The sequence below is a fragment of the Ornithodoros turicata genome, chromosome 1 (genome assembly GCF_037126465.1).
Source record: "Ornithodoros turicata isolate Travis chromosome 1, ASM3712646v1, whole genome shotgun sequence".
NCBI lineage: Eukaryota > Metazoa > Arthropoda > Arachnida > Ixodida > Argasidae > Ornithodoros > Ornithodoros turicata.
The window spans coordinates 41500323-41526598 of record NC_088201.1 but is presented as its reverse complement, the minus strand read 5'-3'; the positions used below and the strand labels follow the sequence as shown (position 1 = coordinate 41526598).

Sequence of the window (26276 nt, the reverse complement as noted above, 5' to 3'; positions counted from 1 at the left end):
TGGCAGATGAACTGTCAGTCTAGGTGAGGTTCTTGTCCACATTAAAAGTGCTGCTAGCGAACGCTGTCCCTGTCCATCCTTGTTTCCTCCATGCGTTTGTTCAGTATGGTGCAAAAGTTTTTTTTTTTTATGGGATCTTTCACAGGATGAGTAGCTACTTATTTCCATAGGAGGTATGACTTTCAGCATACCCAATATCCTGCAGTGTAACCTTTTACTACAGTTGTCTAATTTTTCAGATTCTATTGTTTCAATTAACAACATGCTCCCAACGCACATAAATAGAGAATACTTTAGTCATATCAGAGGTGAGGCTACCATTGAGCAAGGGGAGACTGTTTTACTGGGATCTGCTGCTACATGGGGCTCTGTTGTGGGAAAGGTAGTTGATGACCGAAACCTGCCAGCCAGGTCATGCTGAAGACTGGGAGGTGGTGGGTTTGAATCCTACGAGCGGCTGTGCTGTCTGGAGTTTTCCAGTAGACTTTCTAGTCTGATGTCGACACACAATGCATACTAACCTTACCTTACCCTCTATTCCATCCTGCTGTCCCCTCTGCATCTGTCCATGTCTGTGCACGCTCATAACCGCAGTAGGTTTGTGGCGCTGAAATGGTTTTAAAAAAAGGTGGTCCACTAACAGTAAGTGGGATGCCCAGTCCAAGACCGCTGGGGAATATATTTAATTTGTGCATGGCACTTAACTGTGCAAGTTTATAAGTACCCCTGGCTGTGGGTTTGAAGCAGGCCGAGAACACCAGTAACTTGGTGACGGTAAAGCTAGTGTAGTTGCTAAAGCTTCCATGTGCTGTAATTGTTGTACACATTAAACAATCCTCTGGTGTGCAGAATTAATCCACATACCAAACACCCTGGCTTCACCCATGATCAAGGTTGTGCCATGACTCAAAGCCAGGGATTATCACTTGATACCCATAATAAAGAAAGTTATGACTTCACCACCTAACACCTCAAATAACCAAGAAACACTGATAGAAAACAGCTGAAAAGCTTTGCAAATGCACAAAGTACCCTGTCTAACCAGTTTCCTATAGTTACTTTATTGAATAATTCAAACTTACTCAAATTAGGCTTTATTGCTATTCCACAGAACAGCAAATGCAACAAACCAAAAGGTGCAGCTTTAATACAACAGAGTGGCATAAATGCAGGCATAACAGAAGTTCTAGTGTGAATGACACATGACAAGACAACAAATTCAACTCGTCCAGCAAGTGATTTATTTACAACTCGATAAATAGAATTTATACTGTGTTTTCCGGCCTGGGCTGTGTACCATGTATTTCTCGGCATGCACGCTTTTGCGAGGTGGAACAGATTTTTAAAATCGCACCTCTGATCACATATCTCAGCCTGCAGGAAAATATGGGTTTCTCCAGCATGCTGGTTATCCTCATATTCTGGTATGCCGAGGAATGAACCATAATATGGTATGTTATCTTGTTAATGTTCCCCACATACAGGTTTTTAAAGATTACAGATCCGCTAGTAAGCATGAGTGCATATTTCCCTCTCTTGTTATTCACACATTACCTTACATGAGCCAGAGACTCGTAAAGCCTAAGTAGGTGCATAAACAATGATGTTGGTGTAATAGAATTATGCTCATGCTACAGACAGTAAAACAATATGGAAAGAGGCAATTACAGGGATCGTATTGGACGGTTGGTCTTCTGTTACTACCTGAACATCAGGAGACTGCTTTTGAGAACACTTGCAGTGAGCCCAACTTTACCCAGGATAAACCTGAGCTGCCTGTAGTACTATCTTCTCTCTCTTCATCTGTATTTTCCTGAAAAATAGAGATATTTGTTTTCATACTGCTACTACCTTTCCAAATGAAATACAGCACTAATGCCTTGTCTCACCAGTTTTAGGTCTACTTGTCTATGGTAGACATTACAATCCACCATTCGGATCTTAACTAACATCTTCAAGTTGCAGCTTCATCAATTTTACTCAACAATTACTGCTTTTGTGTGCGTGCACATTCAGTGTTTAAGAATTAATGCACCATGTTTCATAAATGGTTGATGTTCAGCAGTATGAAAGTAAACTAAGGATATAGCAGATCTGGACATGCAAGAGGCAAAACAAATGCGGAAAGCATGTCATCCTGATACGTACAGATATTTTAATGGCTCGTGTTTCAAAGTGTCCCGTCGCACGTTACTGATCATGCAAACAGTAATACCCATGGCAACTTAAAATTCATCTGCCTCATAAGACCTGCACTAATTAATTCCAAGTTCGATATCTGTTTTCATTTCAAGTTTGTTCCAGCTTTACTAACTGGGGAAATTTGTAATCTAGTCCACATCTGGGCTTTTTCGTAATGCATTATAAAAGCAATTATATAGTTTGGTGCAAACTTGAAACTACACAGAGACGCAGTCAGACACACACCTAAACACAGTACTGCACTCTCAAGAACTGATACACTGGCATGATCACAGCTTTTAAAAACCTAAACAATCCCGTCAGTAAGTAATAGGTCACAAGCATTCCACACCTGTCTGTCTTTCTGGCTTACTCTGTAGAAACTGGTGTATTTTATCTGAGTAATAAATAAAGGCCATGCTTACGCATTTTTCACCCAGTTTTCTTATCTAGCCTCTATGAACAATAAAGCACCTTTACTTCGGCATCGTTTAATGACCTCTGTTTTGTCCCCTATCAGTAGACATCCTGTACGTGTTTTTTGATGACCGCTAAGCCAACTATATTCATTATTCCTCCTGTCACATTCCATTAATCTAACACTGATGCAACATGAAGTCTGTTCCGCTTCCACTCATCCATAAGACAAAGGTATTTTACATACGGCACTTTTTTACACACCACAATGCGTTTTGATAGTTAAATTTTTGCACCCGACATTTCCACTAAAGTACATGTAAATTTTTTAGCTAAAGAACCCAGACAAGAACCTTTCCTTAAAATGGTTTGCACTCCAAATTTTTTTCCATATTTTTTCAGTCTGTGAGAGGCCGTACGTACATATGCTATCACGCACATGTTTTTATAGTCTTCATTTATTTTTTGTTCTCTTGGTTTAGATCCCTGAAGACCCATGACTAAATAATTCTTTAACTCACATATTCCTCTCCCCCCATGAAACTAAAGTATCATAAGTGAACGACTTCTGATACACTGCTTCTATAAATCTTTCCATTTGTTGTGTCAAGCTTCCCATCATCTTGTGTTCACAAGATTGGCTTAGGAAAGTTTTATAGATCCTACTAGGGTGGCAGATATTTTACAGTTTTTGAATGGTTTGACTTGAAAGGAAGCAAGATTTTTTTTTCCTGTCGATACACCCAGCAAAATTTGTTTTTCCAAATGTATCAGGATGTCCAAAAATTTTATTTCTGATTTATTTGGCACTTCCAAAGTAAACCGTAGACCCCAAGAACTGTTACTGAATACTAAACTACCTTCCAATAGCCTTTCTCAGCTTTGTCGACAGAGTAAGCATTGGCAAAGAAGTTTTGACAGAGTAAGCTTTCGCACTGTTGAGAATCAGTCCGAAAAAACTTTATCAGGAGCCTTCCTTCTCTCCTGTCATTACATACCCGTTCAAGGATAAGTTTATGGGCAACGCAATCCCTCACATCTTCATCCCACGGTAAAAAGTGGAAGGCATGTTTGTCTTCTGTTGCTGGTCTGTCGTAAAGCTTTTGCTCACAAAAGGCAATGCTCTTGGCTACTTCCAGCTTGTACTGCTCCAAGTCATAGTCATACCTACAACGCAAAGAAAATTTTCGCCCCTTTTATTGGAACTGCATGTTCCATTTTCAGGTTAATTGAAATCTGCAATGGCAATACTGTATCGTCAGTGTGAATGGAGTGTCCCGATTCATTATGAGGCACAGATACAAAGGCTAACAGCTTAAAGGGGAAAAGAAGTTTGCCCTTAGCAGTACCCAGCAATCCACCATCACTGGATCTTCCAGGGTAGCTGCTCAGGTAGGTGTTGGGATCAGAAAGTGGAGGAAGTAGACAGGGTATCTTATTTATTATTTGGCACAGATTTTTTATTAAAGAACTATTAAAGCTACATAAATTTTGTTTTCACAGGTGGGTTATATGGCCAGGTGGACATCCTGTAGGACAATGTCCAACCACCGGACAACTACCTAGCTAAAATTGATTAATTAACTTATAATTAGATGTTTTCTGGGAAATTCAAGATAGCAGAATTGGAGCCAGTCATTATTCAAATCCATTGTGCGTATTAAACACACTGAGAAGCAAACGTACATTGAGATATACATTCCTGAATATTGCTATGCAAACGAGCCGAAACCAGAACTACTTGTTGCTTGATTGCAAACACCGGACTGAACCGGTTATTCTCTTTTGCTTCTTTGAACCTTCATACCTTCGGCTGATGTCAATTAAAGTTAGTTGTAAGTAAGTGCTCGTCCCGTCTACATCTACTCTGTGGTTGTCTGTGCTTAGCGCTATCTTCTGTACTGCAATGCACCAACTAGCCTAACAACGTATACTGCTTAGATATACTAAAATGTTTTTTGACCAAATCTTAACTGTGTATTATTGTTTATAAACTTTCAGAACAACCCTCATTCTGCATTCAAGGCGTTTAGACAAAGTGGCAAAAGAGTGCACGATAATTATTTTTTCTTTAACCAATCGAAATAATTTGTCAAAACACAGCAACAAACTTACAGAGCAGCAGCCTCCTGATTAAGAGGCATCTGAGTCTCAATCTTGTAAAATGCTCGTCTAGCACACAGAAGCACCTGCCACAGGAAGTTTACGTTCCTCCTGAAATGCAAAGTCTTAGTACTTCAGTATACGTACTGCACTAAATCTTACTTCCATGTTTCACCATAAGCTTCTCACTGTCTCAAATGATTAATGTCTAATGACAAAGTGGCCCAGCCATCCCCTCGTACCCCCCAAAGCTAAAGTATATCCAAAGCTAACACTAAATTTTGGTTTCACACACCATATTTACTCACACAATTAACGCCTTTTTTAACTTAAAAAATAGCACCACAAAGGGGGCGTGTTAAATATGTGAGGAAAAAAGCATCACTCATACTGAGTGGCTGCCGTAAAGTGATACATGTTGGGTGTGCTGCCATGCCCCATACATAATAGTGAGAAATATTTAGCAAATTTGCTTCTCCATTTACCTGAATAGGCCAGTATTTTCACAGACTCAGTAATACAACTACGAAAAAGAAGTTCAATAATTCTGTCACTTAACCTGGAACCATAAGCATAGTTGATTGTGATAATGCAAGTTGAAGTTACAGCTATGGTCTTGCCATAGTCCTAAAGCACATGCATCATCAGACACACCACATTTAGCTTTCGTTTCTAGCTTGCCGAGAACAATACCAAAGCTGACCCCACTTCTATCTCCACAAATAAGATGTAACTGAGACACTTCCTTGCATTACAAACCTGACTTTTGTGTAACCCTGTAACCACAGCATCGTAAGTCTAGTGCGTATGCTCATAACTAGAGCACAGATTTCCATGCAAATATGTACTACTTTTTTTTTTCTTGATATGGTCTCATATCTGGATGATGAAAAAACACTTTTGGTCATGGTTTGGGCTAGATTAGAAGGGTTCTATGGTGCATACAAATACATGTTTTGCATGTTAAGGCATATTCCGCACGAAACTGCACGCATAGTGCATGTTTTGCTACATTCCAAAGTGGCCAGGTGCGAGAGCTTTCTTCCTCTTCTTTTTAAAATGAAGGGTTTTTGCTGACATTGCGAAGGCTTTGGGCAATATTTCAAAGATTTCAGTCAGAATAGAATATTTTCGATGTTTCGGTGGGATGTAGTTTTCAGCCCCCACCCTGGCTGCTCTACTGAAGTATACTACCCACAATGTTCGAGATATTTTCTTACAGCGGCGCTCAAGGTTTGCGTCTTCGCATGGCGTCGGAGTGCATTCGCTGTGCGTGTATGGCCTGTAAAGCATACTTCGCCTTCGCCACTTTCTTTACTGTTACGAAGGTGGGTGGCGTTCACATTTCAATCTGCACTGTGAGGCAGTGCCAAAAACAACCTCTTCAGCTGCATGATTTATATCTGTGGCGCACACCATTTTTGTAGTGTGCTTCTGAACGAAGGCGGCTTTATTTTACGGTGTGATGCCCACAAAATGCTTACATTTTTCGAGTGTGCATTAGATGCACCATCTTCTTACCACGAATGATGAAAAACGTTGCACATATTCACAGTTTTTACTGCATATTTCCAAGATTTTTGGTGCACAGTTGCATGCATATTTCGGAAGTTTAGGTGCTTATTTATCCGCGCTCTACTCATAACACTCTTTGGGAGGAAAGGTTTACACATTTACATCAGCATATAAACTTCTAGTATAACACAACAATCAAAAAGGTGCGCCGCCATTTGAAGTTTAAGGCACAATAACATCTAATGGTGACATACCTCCACTTCTGAAAATTTCTTTTCACGTCTAGCTCGCCAGTTTCTGGATTTATAAGCGGATGGAAAACGGATGGCTCAAACACAAGTATCTGGAAAGAGCAATGTCACTTCACAGGAATGAAAGTATCCACAAACTACAGAAAAAACTAGACTTACTGGACAGTCTCCATCGGGGTAGTTGTCAGGGATGTATAAAGTAAACCTAAACACACCACCCTGATACAGGCCCTGGCGTATGAACAGAACTCCAAACCACTCTGCAAAATGTAAAATAGATAGACATAAATGCATAACGGCAAAAAATTTAATTTGCTGTAAAGCTTTTGAAAGTACTTGAGGTCAAGTTAATATAAAAAGATACATACTCAGAGCTGAGCCGGAAGATGGCATTACGTACACACCAGATATCTGCTGCTTCTGGAGAATCAAGCTGCAAAAGTAAACCACAAAGTTTGGAGACTGCACATCACTCTGGGACAGAAGCTTTAAGATTTGAGTAACAGTAAACAATGCAAAGCACTTGCTGATATATAGAGTATTGCACATGTTTCTACATCTTGTGAATGCAACTGCCTGAAACTCTTAGGGATGTCATTGACATCCTCATGTCAAAAGAAGTCCTTCACTTATATGGTATAAAAAGCATGTTTGCTTGAAATGTTCAGGGCTTATTTCCATCAGTGAATGAATGGAGGGCTCGAGACAAAAAGTGAAGAAGACTGATCACTGTATGGAAGAAAATATGTATTACCTTCTTTGTTTATTTGTTATGTGTTGTTTGTTTGTTGTTTAGAATAGTAATTTCTGGCAACATCATAAAAGTTAAGCACTTACTATTCTGACATCAAGGAGTACTCCAAGAAGATGGGTCCATATGCATGTGCCAAGTGACGGGAGCGCTCCAGCATCTGTACAGAATGACCTCTGGGATTGCAACCCCTCTCTGGCAATGGAGGAGGCATCTCTTGGAAATATCTCAATAAGTGTTTGTTGAAACTACTCGTGCTAAAAAGAAAATGAATTACCCTGTGAATGCATATGTATACGTTACTAAAGTTGCCTACAGTTGCTTGAACAACCAGTGGCCTGTTTCTATTTCAACTGCAGCTAACTTTGACACGAACATTGCTGTAGTATCGTTCGTGTAGTTAACGTTATGTGCTCGAGCGGATGGGCAATGACATACTCACTCCACCACTCCCCACTCTTTTTGTAGCCGACTGCAATTTGCATGCGTGCGTTTCAACTGAAGGGACACGTTACAACTGTGGTGGATAGGATACGTCCCACATTACGATTACTTTTGACAACAAAAGGTACCACAATATGATTATGAATCGTTCATAGCATAACACACAAAATTGGGTCAGAGGTGTTTCCAGCTCGCTACGCTATAACCACCTCAGACTGTTTTGCTTGTGGTAATGTGCAGTCAGTACCCGACTGTGATCAGTCAATTAGTATATGAAAAGTATTACATAGTGACATCCTACACACATATGTACTGTATACTGACCGAGTGAAATTTTTTTATCGTGAAGCCTCAGATGACATCAGCATCAGTAACCACATCAGTGCCTGTCCGATGCTATGCATCACACAATCATATGACAGACATGTGGTACCTGTTTACAATTACAATTAATTAAACCAAAGCGCATCACCATCACCTAACAACACATGGATAGCCCATTCATGGCCCCATACACGAGACGAGACGAGGCGAGGCCGATTAGGACCGGAAGTTGAGTTCATGCCATGCGCGCTCCGTGGTTCACGTGGTGCACGCGCACGGTTCACGCGCATAGTAGAACGCGAAATATAGAAGCAGAAGTAAGGAAAAACAAGGGAATAAATCAGTTAAATCAGGAGCGGAACTCCAAAATGGAAAATCACTCGGATGGAATTACATCATCACCAGTAGAAAAATCCAAAGCTGTAAGTATGACATTTGAAAATATACATGTTCTGTGTGAACATTGACAACGTTGACAAAATGTGTGAAAAGTGTGCGTTCATTTCCTTCCTTTGGCAGTTAGAAGAGTGGTTATTCAGCTTACTTGGTGATGATGTGCAAGTGTATGAGAACGACGAGACTTCAATCAGGGTGCTTTCCAAGTTGATGGAAATGAACAAAGAGCGGGACCGTGAAGCTAAAGAAGAAATTTTACGTAATAAAGAAGTGACAAATGTGGTCAACCAAGAAGGTTAGTATGGGTATATATTAAAACAATGTGTGTCCACACTACTTCCCAAGGCGAAAAACAATGTCGGCCCACGATATCAGACTAAAAGTTATCGGCAGGACCCACGTAAAAGTGACCGGGCCAAGGTCGGGGATTGACATTGGCCTAACGCGGCCCAACTTAATCTGCTGGAGGTTGGGCCAACGTACATGGCCGACCTAAACGACATAGGGCCAAGGTAGTGTCAGCATAAAAGCCAGATTGGGTAGCTCGGGGTTGCCCTGGCTTCGCCCTAGCCAGCAGTCTATCTTTATTGATGGGCCCACCATGGTCCCACAGTCATAGAGCAGTAGGCCCGACGTTGGATGGATGTTATTCATACTCAATTGTCTCGTGGCGTAGGGTAATGATTTATCATGTTTTATTTGTTGCTCGTATTTCCCACAACAAACAGTGAGCACCCCATTTTAAAGCACATAAATTTCCCACAATGGACACGGCATTTCAAAGTGCAAAAAATAGAGAGCGGGAGAACCATAAACGCTCGCAATATGCCCGAGGCCACTAGAATCAAACGGTTCACAACGAAAAGCAATTGCCAACTCTAGGATTAGACAAGCGTAAGCATTTCTTTCCTGAGGAAAAACAGATACAATACATAGATGGGTAGAAATCCAGCGAACCGGTAGAGATGTAGGAAGGGAGTTGCCTCAGGACAGAAGCCGCCGATATTTCGAACAGAGACTGTTCTTCTTCTGGGCACCGTCCTCATCATTGGCATGGTATTTAAAGGGTTAGGTGTGACGTGTTTAAAGGTTCATGCGAATTGTGGGTCAACAGCCCGGACATGCCCAACAGCCCAACATGTTTCCCCACGTAACCACTAACCTCCTTATCTTTCGCTATGCTTGCCAATTCTTGCCTGTTGTCCCGTTTCGTCCACGTGTTCGTGAACCTTCCATTTTTCTGTAACCGGTCTGTAGCCTAGATCACTACATTCACATAATCCCCTCCACACTCTAACAAAGCAGCCATTCACTCCGGCCGTAGAAGCCCGTACGGAACCGTTCTTCCCTCCGGGCTGTTGACCCACAATTCGCATGAACCTTTAAACACGTCACACCTAACCCTTTAAATACCATGCCAATGATGAGGACGGTGCCCAGAAGAACAGTCTCTGTTCGAAATATCGGCGGCTTCTGTCCTGAGGCAACTCCCTTCCTAGATACAATACATAGGTTGTCTCGCAAGCTTCCACAAATTTGAGAGTCCTGTTCGCGTCAGTCAAAATGAAGGGTGAGGAAATGAGGAATTTGCTGGTCATATTATCTTACAATGAAGATAACGTTTCTTATTCTTACCGCTTTTGGTTTGAGACAATCACTGGGCCAATCGAAAGTTGAACTTACGCAGTGCTACACCATTCCGCGTTTCCCTCTACCCAAGGAAACATACCGAGATTGGACCAAGCTTGGCAAGAGTTTGGTTGGCCAACCTAGCCGTGCTTGGCAAGTGCTTGGCCAACAAGCTTGTTCTTGGTATAGATCTGCCCCCTGGCTGACGGCTTGCAAAACCTCGCTCTGCCTATCACTATACAACATTGCGCCAACGTTGGCTTGCCAAAAGAGTCGTGGGCCAACTGTCATTCGATATTTTTGTCAACCGTCAAACAGTCTTCTTTTTTTAGTTTTTGTTTCGAGTAGCAGCTGCATTGCTTTCAGGTTTGTTTGCAGTGCAGGGCCGACATTGTCCCGCCTATATTGTGCAAAACTCTCAATAGCCCGCCCGCAAATCGCCACACAACGTCCTTCGCCAACAACTGTGAGCGACATCATACCAATGTTGGTCCAAGGTGCAGTGGCCGACTAAGTCGCATGCCAACCAAAAACCGACCACTGGCCGGTGGTTGGCAGTCGGCACTTTCCACTTGGGTAGAGAAGGGGATACGGTTTAAATCTTGTGATGTGTATTGCTATTACCGAAAAAAGAGCGGCTGTGCGTTCTTTTCGGTGAATATCTTCGCAATGACCACCCGATGTTGGCCACACGATGCATGCCAAGGCTTTAACAACACGTCAGCAAGGTGTCAGGGCGTGCTCTGGGTCCAACGTCCATTGACCAACATACTCTGTTAGTGACATATTGGTCCATACTTGTTTCAATCATTCTTGGCTGATGAAAACGTTTGCCGACCGACTGCCGATGGTCGGCCGATCATCGGTAGTCGGCAAATTCCCATTGGGGGATGACCTCCTGCCGGTGTAAAACTGTACCAAAGGAATCGCAGAGCATCATCTTGAGAAAGCGAGGTTTGTGTTACTCTATGGGAAAATTGTCGCCTAGTAAAAAGGACATGTTCCTTAAAAAGCAAATTTCCAGCTGAACTGTATTTCTAATGTTCCTCCGCACTTCCTAAGTGCACTGAAGTGCATCCTCCTCTTGCACCAAAGTGCTGTTCTGCTTGGGCTAGCTGGCTGTATCGATTCCGAGCTTACCATTGTTTCATGCTCGGTAGGGTAGGGTATTGTCCCATGTGATGAAACTCCCCCCCCTAATTATCATTCAAATAAATTGTTTTATGGAGTGAACAGTTTCAAAATTATGCGTGGATGAAAAATGCAATATTTCCAAATTGTTGATTCAGCAGACTACATAAGATAAATGAATTGGTATAGCTATTGTCACACGTATATTTTTCACACATTTGTCTCACAAGTCCTTTTGGTTTCAGTGACCTCAAAGCAAAAAGAGAACAGATGTAGTTCATGTGCTGAAGAGAAAATAGAAAAACTTTGAGAATATAGAACATCTGGTGCACATGTGGTTATGCATTGCCCAATGCTTTTATCATGGTTCAAACCCTATTCAGGGAAACAGAAGAAATGAAAATGAGAAAGTGCACCAAAAAAACTTAATGAGCATCATTTTACAGTCGGCTGAGATGTCAACATGTACGTAAATATTGCATGTGTATCTTGCTGATATCAAATTTTTACTCAGTGCACGTGGGCTAAAGCAGTGCACAGTTTGTGGTATTGTTCCAAACTTATGGGAATCTGAGACGCAATGAAAAACATGCGTAACCAGTGGTCTTTGCTATCTGTCTGGCAGAGGAGCTGCATCACATTTGTAATCTGGAGCAGAAAAGGTTTCTGTGACAGATTTACAAAGCATTTTTTGATCGGTCCTTTTGCAGAGAGAAAATTCTTTTTCACATTTCAGGGGTTGTGCATGCCATCATTATTGACATTATGGAGCTTTTCAGAAAGGCAAAAGCGGCCAAACAAATGCAGACAAGTATGAAGCATTGAATATCAGTGCATGAATACCAACAGCTGGTTACGGACCATGCAGGTGTTAAACACAGGGTTCGGTGTTTTTCGACTGCACCTAACACTGCACCCTTACTTGAATAGCGATATCTCTAGCCTGTTGGCTGTGTAAAGTGTAACATTTTTCATATCTGACTCGACTGCAGCAGTATTTTTGATGCGCATAGTACTGTCTATCTGAGACACAATCGTGCTGCATTATTATGCAGTCAAAATGTAGGTTTTACGTTAAAGCAGGAGCCTCAAACTCAAATCGAGTCAGTGGCAGCATTGACCTAAGACCACATCAAGGAGGGCCACACAGAAAAGAAACGACTGATATAATAAATGCCTAAAGTACCATATGCCGTAATATAAAAATATACACAAAAAACAGGAGCGGTGTAGTTATTGCGGAGCTGCACTGTGTGTGCAGAACTCATTACTGAGACGCTTCACATGACGTATAAATAACATACAAATAAATAAGCTGCCTTTCCAAATTGGATACTGTAAATATGAAAAATGATTTGAGAAAAATTCGTAGTTCTTCACAAATGATGAAATTATCTCCTATTTACAAATGGTATTGTTGCCTTTGCTCACATATCAACTTGGAAAAAGAAATAGAAAACTGTGAGAAACAGCTAGCTGACATTGACAATGGATGGCTTGGGGTTTGTTGCTTTAATATGACTCCTGAATTACGATGGTGTATATAATTGTACCAACTCTACTTTGCTAGTGTGTCACTATTTACCTTATGTAAGAATTTAGATATGCCCATCCTAATCCTCACAGTAGTTACAGTGGTAGTTCAGCAAAGTGCATGAGAAGGCTAGGTTGTAGGTGTCCGTAATTTGTTGAGGTTCATGAGCCACAAGAAGTGCTCACATGCTTATGTTCTGCCCAACACAGACAGGGGCAGCACTACACTGGAGAAGGCCAAAAACAATGCCGGAAAATCAGGTTTTATTCTGAAATCATATTTTTCTTTTTTGTTTAGGAGTGTGCTTTGTTCTGTTTCTGGTCAAGGGCCTTTGGGCCACGGAATAGGTCTTGACCTTGCTTGAGACCTCTGCGTTAAAGTAAAACAAAGTGTGTCAAATGTTTGTGTGAACACTGTCACATTATGTGAAATCTGCTATTCCTGGCAACTCTCAGAGAAACAGTCTAGAAATACAGTGAGAATTAAGAAAGATCAAAAGACATGGATCTCTACTGATAAGCGTTGTCGTTTATGTGTGGGGGGTCTTCCCCCCACTGGAGTTACCACGGCCTTTCAATGATGTGGTCTTATTGGTTGGGCGTAAGTTATATAAGTTTAAGTATATATTATATTAGTTACTATATTATATATATATATACATATATATATAATATATTAGTTATATATTATTAGCTATTAAGTATACATTATATAAGTTTATAAGTTGGGCGTAACTGTTGATTCTGGAGACGTGGAACGTGCCCATCGTATCGGGAAGTATAGCGCGACAAATGCAAGACCGATTATTGTCAAATTTTTGTCTTTCAAAAAGAAAGAAGAAGTGAACAGCAGAGCGTATATGCTAAAGGAATCCATGTTTAGAGTCTCTGCGGACTATTCACAGTCGGTTCGGGATGCTCGCAGGAATTTGTTATCGTACGCGAAGCAACAAGCATTGCCATTCAAGCTTCGGTTTGATAAGCTTTTCTTAAATGGGAAGACGTATGTTTATGATTCTGGAAGAGAGAACTTATTCATTTAAAAAGAAAGATCAAGAGGTTGCGGCTTAATAAACGTCTGAATTCAACGGAGAACATAAGAAGCCTGGTCTTGGAATTTAGAACTAAAATGCGACAAGCTAAATACGATTTTCATAATGTAACTTTGCATAAATTTATGAAGGAGAATCCACCCAAGTTTTGGCGTCACATTTCCCCTGCAAATAAGGCGATCGACAACCTTGTGGTCGACGGAAAAGTTGTTAGTAATGGTAGGGAAATGGCTGAGGCGTTTAATGGTTATTTCTCCACGATGTTCACATTAGAAAACGGTATACTCCCTCATTATCCGCCGTCGCATCTATCTGGAATTCCAGACTTGGAAGTAAGTGAAGAGGGTATATTAAACCTTTTACTCAGACTTGATGTAAAAAAGGCCACCGGACCAGATGGTATACCCAATATTATTCCTGCGAAGATACGCGGAGTGGATTAGTAAATATCTTTTAGTAATTTTTAAGAAATCATTGAATAGTGGCTTGGTACCGCGACAGTGGAAGGTGGCCAAGGTGGTGCCAGTACATAAGAAAGGGAGTATCATTGACGTTTCAAATTACCGCCCGGTGTCGCTGCTATGTAACTGCAGCAAGGTTTTTGAACATATTTTGGTGGGACACATTGCAAACTACCTTGACAACATAAATTTCATTACCGAAAGGCAACACGGGTTCCGAAGAGGTTTGTCAACCGTAACTCAGCTTTTAGATTTTGTGCACAATCTGTCTATTTCTATCAACAATAGAGGTCAAACGGATGTTATCTTTTTAGATTTATCACGTGCCTTTGACAAAGTGTCGCATGCAAAACTTCTGATAAAGCTCAGAGAGATTCTCAAGAATGAAATCATTGTACGTTGACTGACAGACTATCTTAATTTACGGCAACAGTATGTTGAAGTACGGGGCGATAGGTCTGGATTAGTGCCAGTTACATCGGGAGTGCCGCAGGGGTCGGTACTCGGCCCTTTGCTGTTCTTACTCTTCATTAATGATATGGTACGTGATATCTCGGTGAAGGTATCAATGTTTGCAGACGATTATTTTTTCTCGTATTTCGTGCCGGAGGGATCAGGACGCTCTTAACACTGCTCTTAATGCTATAAGTAGTTGGTGTTCATCTTGGCAAATGGACCTCAATGTACAAAAATGTGCGGTTATGCCTGTGTCAAGACAGAGTGATCCTTTACGTTACACGTATGAAATCGACGGCAGGGCTGTCAATTTTGTTAATAGCTACACCTATTTAGGGATTAACATCACGAATGATTTGACCTGGAATTCCCATATCGAAAAAATTTGTCGAAGGGCATCTCATAGGTTGTGGTTCTTGAAACGAAATTTAAAGCACGCTACCCCTGATACAAAGCTAACCGCTTACAAAACTTGTGTGCGACCGATATTAGAGTATGCTTCCCCCGTATGGGACCCTTTTACTACCACTAATATTGATAAACTCGAAGCCATCCAAAAGAGAGCCTTACGATTCATTTACAATCGATATAGCCCTAGCTCATCCATTACCTATGTGTACGAATTAGCTGGACTCGACTCATTGGTTAGAAGACGAAAGATTAATAGATTAAAATTTTTTTATGAGCTTGTCCAAGGGAAATACAAGATTAATATTGACCATTACGTTGAAAGGGCTTCACATTGTCGAACTCGATCACACCATTTGCAGTTCAGAACAGAAATTCCTAGGACGGACTCCTTTAAATATAGTTTCTTTTCACGGACCACAACTGACTGGAACTGTCTTCCTGCAGACGCGGTACATGCAACATCCGTGAATGCATTTTTAGCTGTCGTTGGTGATCAGCTGTAATTACTTTCCTCAAAAGATTCTTGTTTTGATGTTTTGAGTGTATCTTCTTGTTGGTGGTGGTTATTGTTTTTTTGTTTTTTTTTTACTGCAGTGCTCGTTTTAGTTGCTGTAAGCTTTACAATGTATGTCCCACCCCTGCTTTGGCTGCTAACAAGCAGCTGGCAGTATTGATAAATAAATAAAATAAATAAAAAATTTCAAGGCTGTGTATGGTGTGCTACTTTGGTAGTTAGGGCACCTGAGTAGTCATGTCAGCAGTCTTACCAGAGTTGCCCCTGTTGACTATTTGCAGTGGATGTACTCTCTGGCCATCTGTCTTCTGCGGGTATTAAGCCTTCATATTTGCCAAGAAGCTTGCGTTGCCATCTTCAAGCTCTAGGGAGCGTTGCATGCCTTGGAAGCAGCAATGATGTGTCACTTGAAAGGTAGTTGCTGAAACGATTCTTGGCCCAGTCGAGAATCGCAAGCTGGTACCATTTGGAAACTCAAGTGGTTCCATCTAAGCTGGCTTATGGAAGAAATCCCAGCATAGACCAGCTCTGATGGATCCTGCTGAAAACCTTTCAACTGGATAATATCCGGCTTAAATCAGTTGTACATGGAGTCCAGTTCTGCTGGAACCCTTTCAACTGGATATTATCCAGCTTGAACCAATTGCACGTGGACTCCAGTTTTGCTGAAGTCCTTTCAACTGGATATTATCCAGCTTATGCCAATTGGACATGGGCTCCAGTTCTGCTGGAACCATCTCAGCTGGTCAGATTTCCTGCTTAAACCACCTCAGCTGGTCTCCCGTGGTAAGCTAGGACCAGTTCAAACCCCCCAAGAACCATTCAGAACCAGCATGATCCCTAACTGGATCGAGCTTGTGATTTTCGACTGGGGGGTTAGTTTGTGCTGCTGTAACAAAGCACTAACTACAAGAATCAATTGATGCTCCCTTACAGGGTGTTCTAGAGCCATACTCATACTTGCGTATAGATTCTATTGCTTCTATCTTTTTCAGCTGCCGCTCGACTGTAACAGAATTGCAGCAGCAAATGTCTGAAATTCGTGACCTTGTAGATGCTAAAACGAAAGAAGTAAGCGACTTACGAGAAAGACTAGGGGCACAAGGAAAGAAGTTACAAGCTGTAGCAGAGTAAGCTGCTTCCTTTCCGATTTCAACGGAACCTTCAAAGTAGAGTGTGGTATAAACAGTATGCAGAGACTGCCCAGGTCTCCTACAGATTACATGATCTTTCTCTATACATGCTCGAATGCCCTGAAGCAAACGTTATTTTAGAAATTTCTGTATTACTCTGATCTGTACCAGAAAATCATCCAGAACACGGGACACACAGGGCCAGATTTCTACAACGCACAAGACTGGATATTAGAAGCACATAGATAATGCAGCATTCTGGATCTCGTTGTAGAACATGAGCATGCCCATGCGTGCATATATTTATCGTTCAGCATGTATTTTTGCACATTATACAAACTACAGCATAAAACACGAGCAAGCTCGAATGTATGAGAACTTGTGGAAGGAATGACATGAGGACAAGCCACAATGAGCACGTAATGCTCCTGCAGGTTCGTCGGTGTGCCTCGCGCAAGTTGTTTTTGCAAAATTACATCCATTTGGATGTGAATGCATCAGCATTTTTGCAAAATTGTCCTGCATTGTGGTTTATGTATTTAACTGCGACAAAAAATGCACACTTCGGTATCATATGGCCAATATTTACCCACTCCATTACCCTCACAACACCTGGCTGCAGAAGTACCTGAGATATCTTCCTACAGTTTCGACACTTTCATTGATGACTTTGCTTGCTCTGTTTGCCAGTGATTCTATAGTTATCCCACATTTGCCAATGTGAAAAAACAATTCTTTGTGCTTACGTTCTTTTTCACATTCATGTTGGCAGATATGGAACTAGTGTTATTCAGTAGGAACACCGGAAGACATTAGGGAGGTTTGTCAGGGGTAATGTTGAATTAGATTTTAAAAATGGCACCCTCAACTGGAGCTACTTGTTCCGTACTCTGTGCGAAACAACAGCTTTGAGAACCTGCCCCTCAGTTCTCTAGATCACACCCAGACTGAGTGCTTCATGTAGTGTGCCACAAGACAAATTATGTCCCTGCGCTGAGATTTCAGCACACATCAAGGGACTTGGAGGTAACATTGTGGCGTATTTTATGATGTGGTCTCCAATTTTTTTACTATTATGTAATTCATGTTTTGGGGCAAAATAGAAGTCTGTGTTCTCTGGCTGCTTTGTAATGTATAAATTTATAACTCAAATGCTGCAATAGAAAGACTCGACAGCTGTTTTGGCCTTGTAAGGACCTCATTCGCAGTGTACAGGTATGCAACATTCGAGGAGGGCTTTCCGATTAACAGGAGGACATTATGTTTTATGTAACATTATCACGTCTGCTGCTCCATTTTTTTTTAGCAAGTTTGATACATTCATTGCGCATTTGTAAGCGTTGTAACATAAATGGGTGACATTAAATGGTGGGTCTTCATGTGATGTGGCAGTAAAATACTTCCATTTTGGAGCTCTCTGTTAGCTACCCTCCTCTGATAGTACTCCTCCGAGAAATAACAACCCAGGATCCAATAAAACTGTGCTTTTCACGATACGTTATTCGAGGAAACCCACGATCGTGCCAGCACAGTGTCGAGGAACTTCCTGCAAATACCAAATTATTTATTTTCATGCAAGAGTCAGGATACTGTGGACAACAGTGATGTCAGTGGGATGTTTGCATTGCTTGACATTCATCCTCGTGTTAGCTTCATATTAGTCCCACAGGGTCCAAGGTCGTGCTGAAGACTGGGAGGTGGTGGGTTCGAATCCTACCGCCGGCTGTGCTGTCCGAGGTTTTCCCTGGGTTTTCCGAAGACTTTCCAGACGAATGTCGGCACAGTTACCCTTGAAGTCGGCCCAGGACGCATACTAACCCCCTTGTCCCCCCGCTCCTTCCTGCTGTCCTCTCTCCATCTGTCGACATGCCGCTCATAGCCACAGTTGCTTCGCGGCACTAACACAGAATAAAAAATAAAAGAAGTTCCACAGAGCCTCATATAATCTCCCACACCTAGCCTCTCTCTATACTCGGTTTCAGGTTTTGACTTACATCATACTGAAGAGTGTTATTTTACACCTATAGGCTGTTGAAAAGGTCAAGAGGGCATTCACTGCTTGTTGATAGAAGCGTGCAAATGGCACTGACCACCAAAAACTTACATGTCCCTCATTATCTAATTTCAGCTTTAGTAACGTATCGCTGTGCTGCTCGGGCCAAGCTCATTGCATACCAAGTCTGGCCCTGGGCAAGCCTTGATACGCACTTTGTTACACTTGCGGGAACTCTGCAGTATGTGGAACTTCAGGGAAAAGTTTACGGAACCCCGGTTAAGAACCACTTGTATTCCTTCGGTGCGTTATCCTTGCGCCGCAGGAACTTTCAAATCAAATCAAAGCATTTCTTCGGGCCTATTGGTGAAACTTCAAAATACTAGAAATGCCAAAAAACACATACTTGAGGGGCTTGCACATAATGAACAAGACATGCCTCTGCCTCTGAAATCTCACTGACTCTTGTCACTGAATTTCGCATGATTGCCGCATGCTCTTGTATCAACATATGCCGTTTCTTTGAACCTCTACTTGTACTTCCACTTGTACTTTTACCGTGGTTTAGAGGAGTGTTGTGCACAATGCTAAAAGAGCAGAGACAATCTTGACCCTCACATCTAGCTTTACGTGCTTATTGAAAGCTCGCACTGTTCACTGGTGCTGATGAAAATGATAGAGCCATCATTTTCACCAGCACCAGTGAACAGTGTGAGAAAGAAGCTCCTCTTGAAAGTGTGAGAAAGAAGCATGTTGCTAGGTCAGTTGTTGGCTGTAGTTTACTTGACTGAGACTTGATTTAAAGTTGACCAAGATCACTTTGCTTCTGATGTAGTACACTGCTTACAGTTTTGATGCATCATTTCCAGCTCCGCACCTTGCAAGTACAAGGAATTTGAGGCCAGGCAGCAGCAGCACATGAAAAATATGCGCTTTTATCACGCCAAGCAACTGGAATATGAGAAGAAACGTGATCGTCTACATGTATGTTGATTCATCATCATTCAAATGTGCAGTATTTTTATGCAGTGTAATTCACCTCGTTTCCAGAAAAGAGAAGTTGATGGAGCGTTCACCCATGAAGAAATAGTTGCTTGTCATCGTGTAAGCTACCTCACATATGCAAATGTTATATATTCTCAAGAAAGCTTTTAAATTTTTATGTTGTTTTAGATGAGGTGCTGATACAGTGATGACTGCTTATAGTCATTCTTTGTGTAGTAAAGTCTTCTTTGTGGAGAATCCATTCTTACAGAAAATAAGAAGCTACTGCAAGATAACTCTCACAGTTTTAGATAAGTATGCTCAGCACTGTTAAAGTTGGTCCCACTTTTATGTTGCATTTTTAAAATGCTTTAACATGGTTATCAATCACACGTCTAGCTTCACGAGGGTTGGGTGTTCAACTTGAGGCTTCAAAAATGGTGTTACGTACCTGTGTGCTCTACAGCGGAAGAATGAGAATTTTCAAATTCGTCTAGATAAATGGGGGTCTGGAACAAAGCCTTTGAAGAAAATATTCATTTCTGCTCGACGAGCACTGGAGAGGCTAAAAAGTACATAATTCCACATTACAGAAGGAACTGGTCAGAGCACTGCAGATGCCAATGTTACTGACAGAAGCGAGAAAAATTGTCTAGTCTGGCTTTGTTTGACTTGGGTACTTGGGAGCCTTTGGGACAACATTTGTGTGATACAGTCAAAGAAAAAAAAAAATACATTGAGAATGAAGTCAGGCTTTGTCTGGAAGCCAGACATCAGCTTTGAGAAAATAGCATGTACTAGATGGCTTGGTCTCCAAGCTGAGTCGCCGGGAGTGTCTGGTGCTGTATTTTCTTGGCTATATTTGTGTTATTTATTTGTGATCTAACACTGAAAACTTTGAGATGTGTTAGTCGTGCAATAGGGAGCACAGGCACTAGAAGATGAACACACTGTGGCGATTAGAAGTGGTGTTTATGAGATATGAAGTTTTTCCAAATGTCAAGGTCAGGTTGTAACCAAACATGAGCAAATGCTGACACAAAACTTCCTTGCACGGCACACCGTCCCACGAAGTCAAGTCATTAGATATCTACATGCGTGTTAACATAATGCTTGGAATCATCTCCACGTGTAATTCCACACGATTTTATTTGAAACAGCAATTTCCGCACAGCAGCTGCAAGGCGGGACCTATAAGGCATAAGAGTACTGCTACCAAAGTACTCCGAAAATTATGTTTGGGGGTGCTCGAAAGCGCTCCAAATGCATATTTCTCTGCTCCAAAATGCTCCAAAGTATATATAAATTATACAGGGTGTCCACGCTAAGTGTGAACAGATTTTTTAAAAATATATATAACACTTTTTCCAAGATGAAATCAATTGCAATATAGCATATGCTAAAGGGCACTCCCTAGCAGGGCATTAGCAAAGTCCAAAGGCAATGTCTTAATTAACTTTTTAATTATAAAAGCTACAAAGTTGTCTCAATGAGAACATCTGTTCCTTTCGGTCACCTGATATCGTAGCCGTTTTCAGAACAAAAATCCGTTCGATAGATCGCCCGCAAAAAATTCGTGAAGGAACGCCATTTTTTTCTTTATTTTGTTCATTGCGCGTCTTTCTTTCACCCCCAATGTGAGAGGGAGAAAGAGCACACTATCGCCTCTCGCGTCCTGGAAAAAGATTAAAAGGAAACAAAAAGTGCAACCCAAGATAAGGCCAGTTCCGATAGAGTCACCCGATACATTTGTTTTTGTTTTGTTTCCGCAAGTTAAAGCTCATCTTCGACGCATGAGGCGGCACTGTGCTCCTTCCCCCTCTCCCGTTGGCGATGAAGGAAAGACGTGTCTTCTACCCGAAAACATCCGGGTCGCGTGGCACACTCATAAGCGTGCATTAAAATAAAGTTTGATAACATTGCTAAACATTAGTTCCATGTTAAGACAAATTTTTATTAAACAAAAAAAAATCACCCGAATTCCTGACGACAGAATATGCCGTAACGGGATTTAACCCGAATACACCCGAATTTTCAAATGAAAAATATCACCCGATATTTACCCCCCGAATTTGGCCAAAAATAAAACCCGAAAAAGTCAGGCCCTAGTTATAGCCAGTTTGCAACCCGATCGGAGCCGATAAAGTGGCACGCCTCAACATGTTCCTTTACGTTGCTTGCTCATGCATGTAGCTCCTGTGTGTGGTTTGTCTGAGATTTGCATTTCAATATATGTGCACGTTAGACTGTGTGAAAGCTGAAAGGCGTGACATAAAAAATGTGTTTTACTTTAGGGTACTTAATAAGTACTCCATGTACACTTCTCACTACTTTTTACTGTACTTAAAGTACATACTACTGCAGTGGCGTCACTAGGGGGGTGCGGTCCGCACCGAGTGAAGCGACGGAAGGGGTGACGCGCCGCACCAATACTGCCGCTTCCTCCCGTTCTCTGTGGCACGATGACGCCAAAAACAACATGCGGAGCCTTCTGCAAGGCACTTTTTTTTTCTTCTGAGTGTGGTGTAATATGTTTATTTATCGTGAATCGCCTGGTACGGAAAGGTATCCATTAATGGGGGCATGGGGTGGGGTGAGGGGTGACGCAAAGAGCTCCTGCACTGGGTGACACGTACCCTTGCGACGCCACTGTACTACTGCAAGTACTTAGTACTTTACTTGAAGTATTTTTCATGGTACCTTACATCACTGCCTATCTTGTTGTTTATCTAAATCTGTTATTGTTCTTTCAGTATGTTGACCGGGAAATATATGGCTGAAAACAAGTTGATTCCACATATTTTGACTTGCAGTCTTTCTATGAATGTGTGTTTAGTTTCAATCACCTCAAGTTTGTTTGTGTGGTTGTTTTTTACCCATTTCTTTGACAAAGTTGTTAACCCACATGTTTACTGTATTTATTTATTACCCTTCTGCCTTTTTTTGTGTACCAGCCATCTCAACTTGGTCATGTGCTCCATTTTATGTATCTTGAATACCTCCAACTAGATCAAGCATGACCTGCGTATTCTTGTGTCCAGAGGGCCTGTTCTGAGGTCTTTGTTCTGCATACTTTATTGATAATTGCGCTGGTCTCAAAATTTGCTGTGTTGTGCTGTTTTCTCCAATTTTTTGCGTACTATTATCCGGACATATGCCATTCATGGACACCTGAGAGTCCCACCATGCCAATTTACATACCTTCTATTACAGAACTTGGAAGATCTTCTTAGGGAACAGGAAGCTCTTCAAGAACAATTGAAGCACTATCACGGTTTGCAGCCTGTAAGTATGTGACATCAAATTTCCAATTGTATGTAGAGTGATTAGATACAACACTGATATTTCACATATACAAGATGAAACTGGTTTGCTGAGCTCTGATAGGAATTATGTATGCTTATTGAGAAACCAATGCCTAACATTGAATGATTCAGTTAAGTTTATTTGCAGAAATGAGGTACACCCAAAAAATTATGCCTTGTATAGTAACAACAGGTGAAAACAGTAATCCATTGCAAATGTTACAAATCAACTTTGTATCATGCTGTCTGCTCACCATGTACTCCTTTTTAACATAATTGTTTACAGGATGAAGCAACCATATTACACATGCTTGAGCAGAAAAGGATTGAACGAGACACCTTGGAGAAGGAACTGCAAGGGAAAATTTCTCTGGACGTTGTGGAATAAACCTTTACTTCTCTGCCATATACAGGGTGTGTGCAGAAAAACGTGACCCGCATTTTTACTGTAACTCGTTGTCTACTTAGCCGAGGAACTTCCGGTGGCGTACGATAGCGTATTTATGCGTGCGAAAGCTACAAAAAAATCCTGGAAGCCATATTCAGCGTAAAAAAATAGAGCACGTAAACATGGGCTTCCATGCATTAGAATAGGGCGGTCATCACAGTGCATGGTAATGCATTTCGGTTTCAGGAGAGTTATGTGCAGGCACCGCTAGGGGTACTGCCGATGAGCATCCATGTGGGAAAATTCCATGATAGGCAAGCCTGAGCAATGGGCAAGACACGTAAACAAACACGAAGGCTTCGTGTTCGTGTTTGTTTACGTGTCTTGCCCATCGCTCAGGCTTGCCTATCATGGAATTTATCCACCAGCTAGCCTGCATTTACGCCATTCTATCCATGTGGGACATCGTTTCGATTTATGCACCGATAGCTCCCGTAGCGGTACTTGAACACAACTCTCCTACGTCCGCCATGTTGCCCTATCCTGATGCACGGAGGCCCGACATTTTCGTTGCTCCATTTATTTTTTAAGCTGAGTATGGCTTCCACAATTTTTCTGCAGGTTTCGCACGCATAAATGCGCCATCGTGCGCCACCGGAAGTTCGTTAGTTAGGTAGACAACAAACTATGTGCCTAAATGCGGGTCATGTTTTTCTGCACACACCCTGTAGATGATGAGGATGATGATGATGGTAGGGGCCATACCCTTTGAATCGGGCGGATAGCGCATTTGACCACGCGCTTCCTAGCCTAATGTTAGCCTAGCACCTAATGTTAGTAAAAGAATACGGCTAATAAAAAGTACCGCTCACGCTCCACATCACCGTTGGTCCACCATCCCAGGCGAGAATTTTTTGAACTGGTACCAGTTGAACTGTGTTATCGAACAGAGGGGGGGGAGCCCTTGCCCCCCCCCCCCCCAAACATGAACTGGGGGGGGGGGGGGGCGCCGCCTTCCCCGGGAAGTCCAGCTAAGAGACTGACACCAACCTTTCGGGCTCGGCGTGCCCGGGTCAAAAGAGCGAAGAGGCACCAACCCCCAAAATGCATCTTGCAATTTGTAAAATATGTGTCCGCCCACCATACTCATTATCACAGTAGAAGGCGAGGCGAAGAAACACAGAGGATGACACAACACATAGCCTGAATTTCGCCCAAAGCAATCAGATCAATGAAACGAAGCAGTCGAGAAGGTACCAGCAGCTGCCAGTGAGGTGTAACGGTAGTGTCTTCGGAACGCATGTCCGTTGGGAACGGGTTCAACTCCCGCTGCTCCTCATTGACCATAGTCATATATTGCGCGCATTTCGGGTCAAACACCGAGGATTCAATGCATTTTGTTCCTTTTGCACTCGGTTTTCAAAGGCGTATTGCCTTCAGTTGTGCACATGTTCACTGTTTACGTTCTCTCTGTTTCTTGTTTTTTTTTTTTTTTTTCTGTTCTTCCTTCCTCTTATTTCTATACCAGTTCTGCATACATCATAGGATAGGATCCCACCAGAGTGTGTGATTCTACAGCTTAGTTTTGTGTTCTTCATTTTTCTTTTCCTTATCTTTCCTTCTTTTTGTTTTCTTTTGCGTTCTTCTTTTCTTTGCCTTTTTTGTCTTCGCCCTTTCACTTTTTTTTTTGGAATAACAAGCCGACATCCATCTGGCTTACATTTCCTTTCTTTCTTAATATCATATCATAAACATATCTCTCCCCCCCCCTGCCAGAGTACTTACTTCGCGGTGCGCCCTTGCCCCCCCTGGGAAAATGAAAACTCTCCGCCTCTGGATTGGTCCCTTGCTTGACTGCCTTGTGGACATCTTGAATCATTCAACAAAGTATTTGAGATGTTCTTAATAGCACACGATGGATCGATATTTTCCTTTGAACCCCAGCAGTTTAAGGTTTCTGGAAAGTTGAAAAGGCACAAGTGAATATGCATTCAATTGCAACATGTAATTGTGGTGTGTGCCTGCACAGTCACTCCATTTGAGCAGTCGTGGCCCCGGAAAGTACGCGAATCTCTGAACATTTGCAGTAGTTGGTCCCCTAGCGGCGAGTGGAAGCGGGCTAATGGGGGATTTCAACTGCCATTGCTTAGAGTTAGACGGCCGCGAATCTGCCCATGACTTACGTACATACGCGGAAAACAATGTTGATACTAAACCTGGAGCCTTTCTCTGTGGGTACAGTCACATGGTCAAGAGGATCCCAAACATCCGCCATCGACTATATGCTAGCAAATGAAAAGTGCTATAGTGAACAGACAACGTTGGCATTTGAAATCGACGAAGAAGAACACAGCTGTGACAGCGACCATAACTTGATAAAACTATCGATTGCAATAGAGCACCGAACTGCGTCAATTCAAATTAAACCAAAGCCAAAAAAGATAATTCAACGCTGGAAGACCCAAAACGAAGAAAAACTACAAGAATTTGCAGATACTCTCGAAAAGAGCCTGTGTACTGCCCAGTGCAATGACTACGACACACTGATAGAACAACTTGAAGACGCGGCTGCGAAGACGATTGGGAAGACCTCGTCGAAACGTACCACCACCAAGAAATTTTACGTAGGACCGCCCTTTATTCTGACGAATGTCATTCAGCCCCTGGGATCGGCCCAGAAAGCAAAACAAATGTGTCACTCAATATTTGGAGAGTCTTAGCAGGTAAATTGAACAATGTATTTCTCATCTCGATAGCTACCTACGGGGACTGGCACAGGATGTACCTTCATGGACAATCCGCAAGTGTCATCCACAGGACGTTCTGGGAATACACATCGAAGGACGAGGACACAATGACACTGTGAGGACATCCTGGGGACTGTGTGTTCTTGGGGCTATTGAA

At 42.0% G+C, this 26276-nt stretch overlaps 2 protein-coding genes and 1 long non-coding RNA gene across 5 annotated transcripts; 1 reads left to right on the top strand and 2 right to left on the bottom strand.

The window, feature by feature from the left end:
- Nucleotides 1-1078: 1078 nt before the first annotated feature.
- On the bottom strand, nucleotides 1079-8240 carry LOC135378087 (AKT-interacting protein-like). 3 transcript variants are annotated; one of them, XM_064610951.1, is made up of 9 exons: nucleotides 7987-8205; nucleotides 7661-7735; nucleotides 7305-7475; nucleotides 6836-6900; nucleotides 6627-6727; nucleotides 6471-6559; nucleotides 4714-4812; nucleotides 3597-3765; nucleotides 1079-1813 (listed from the first exon to the last, which is right to left on the bottom strand). In XM_064610951.1, the coding sequence occupies exons 3-9, from the start codon at nucleotides 7430-7432 to the stop codon at nucleotides 1712-1714; spliced, it is 753 nt and encodes a 250-aa protein (XP_064467021.1). In that variant the 5' UTR covers nucleotides 7433-7475; nucleotides 7661-7735; nucleotides 7987-8205; the 3' UTR covers nucleotides 1079-1711. The 3 variants fall into 3 exon arrangements, with proteins under 3 accessions (XP_064467021.1, XP_064467017.1, XP_064467020.1); XM_064610947.1 differs by lacking the exon at nucleotides 7661-7735 and having other exon boundaries at nucleotides 8141-8240; XM_064610950.1 differs by lacking the exon at nucleotides 7661-7735 and having other exon boundaries at nucleotides 7987-8201.
- Nucleotides 8213-23392, top strand: LOC135378086 (uncharacterized). The gene is made up of 8 exons (XM_064610946.1): nucleotides 8213-8408; nucleotides 8506-8677; nucleotides 15851-15983; nucleotides 16565-16699; nucleotides 19565-19679; nucleotides 19746-19799; nucleotides 22893-22964; nucleotides 23271-23392. The coding sequence occupies exons 1-8, from the start codon at nucleotides 8229-8231 to the stop codon at nucleotides 23370-23372; spliced, it is 963 nt and encodes a 320-aa protein (XP_064467016.1). The 5' UTR covers nucleotides 8213-8228; the 3' UTR covers nucleotides 23373-23392.
- LOC135378089 (uncharacterized) lies at nucleotides 18250-26085 on the bottom strand. Its single transcript, XR_010418265.1, has 2 exons — nucleotides 25158-26085; nucleotides 18250-22962 (listed from the first exon to the last, which is right to left on the bottom strand). It is a non-coding gene; the product is annotated as an uncharacterized LOC135378089 (long non-coding RNA).
- Nucleotides 26086-26276: the final 191 nt, after the last annotated feature.

What these genes read in the sequence shown, in the direction of transcription:
- LOC135378087 (XM_064610947.1), bottom strand. Translation starts at nt 8,163, where the DNA reads ATGGGCTATCCATGTGTTGTTAG. An exon ending in ATCTTCCGGCTCAGCTCTGA is followed by an intron (nt 6,728 to 6,835) that starts GTATGTATCTTT and finishes TACATTTTGCAG; the next exon opens with AGTGGTTTGGAGTTCTGTTC. An exon ending in AATCAGGAGGCTGCTGCTCT is followed by an intron (nt 3,766 to 4,713) that starts GTAAGTTTGTTG and finishes TTTGCGTTGTAG; the next exon opens with GTATGACTATGACTTGGAGC.
- LOC135378086 (XM_064610946.1), top strand. Translation starts at nt 8,229, where the DNA reads ATGCGCGCTCCGTGGTTCACGTGGTGCACGCGCACGGTTCACGCGCAT. An exon ending in AAGTTACAAGCTGTAGCAGA is followed by an intron (nt 16,700 to 19,564) that starts GTAAGCTGCTTC and finishes CATCATTTCCAG; the next exon opens with CTCCGCACCTTGCAAGTACA. An exon ending in AAATAGTTGCTTGTCATCGT is followed by an intron (nt 19,800 to 22,892) that starts GTAAGCTACCTC and finishes CTTCTATTACAG; the next exon opens with AACTTGGAAGATCTTCTTAG.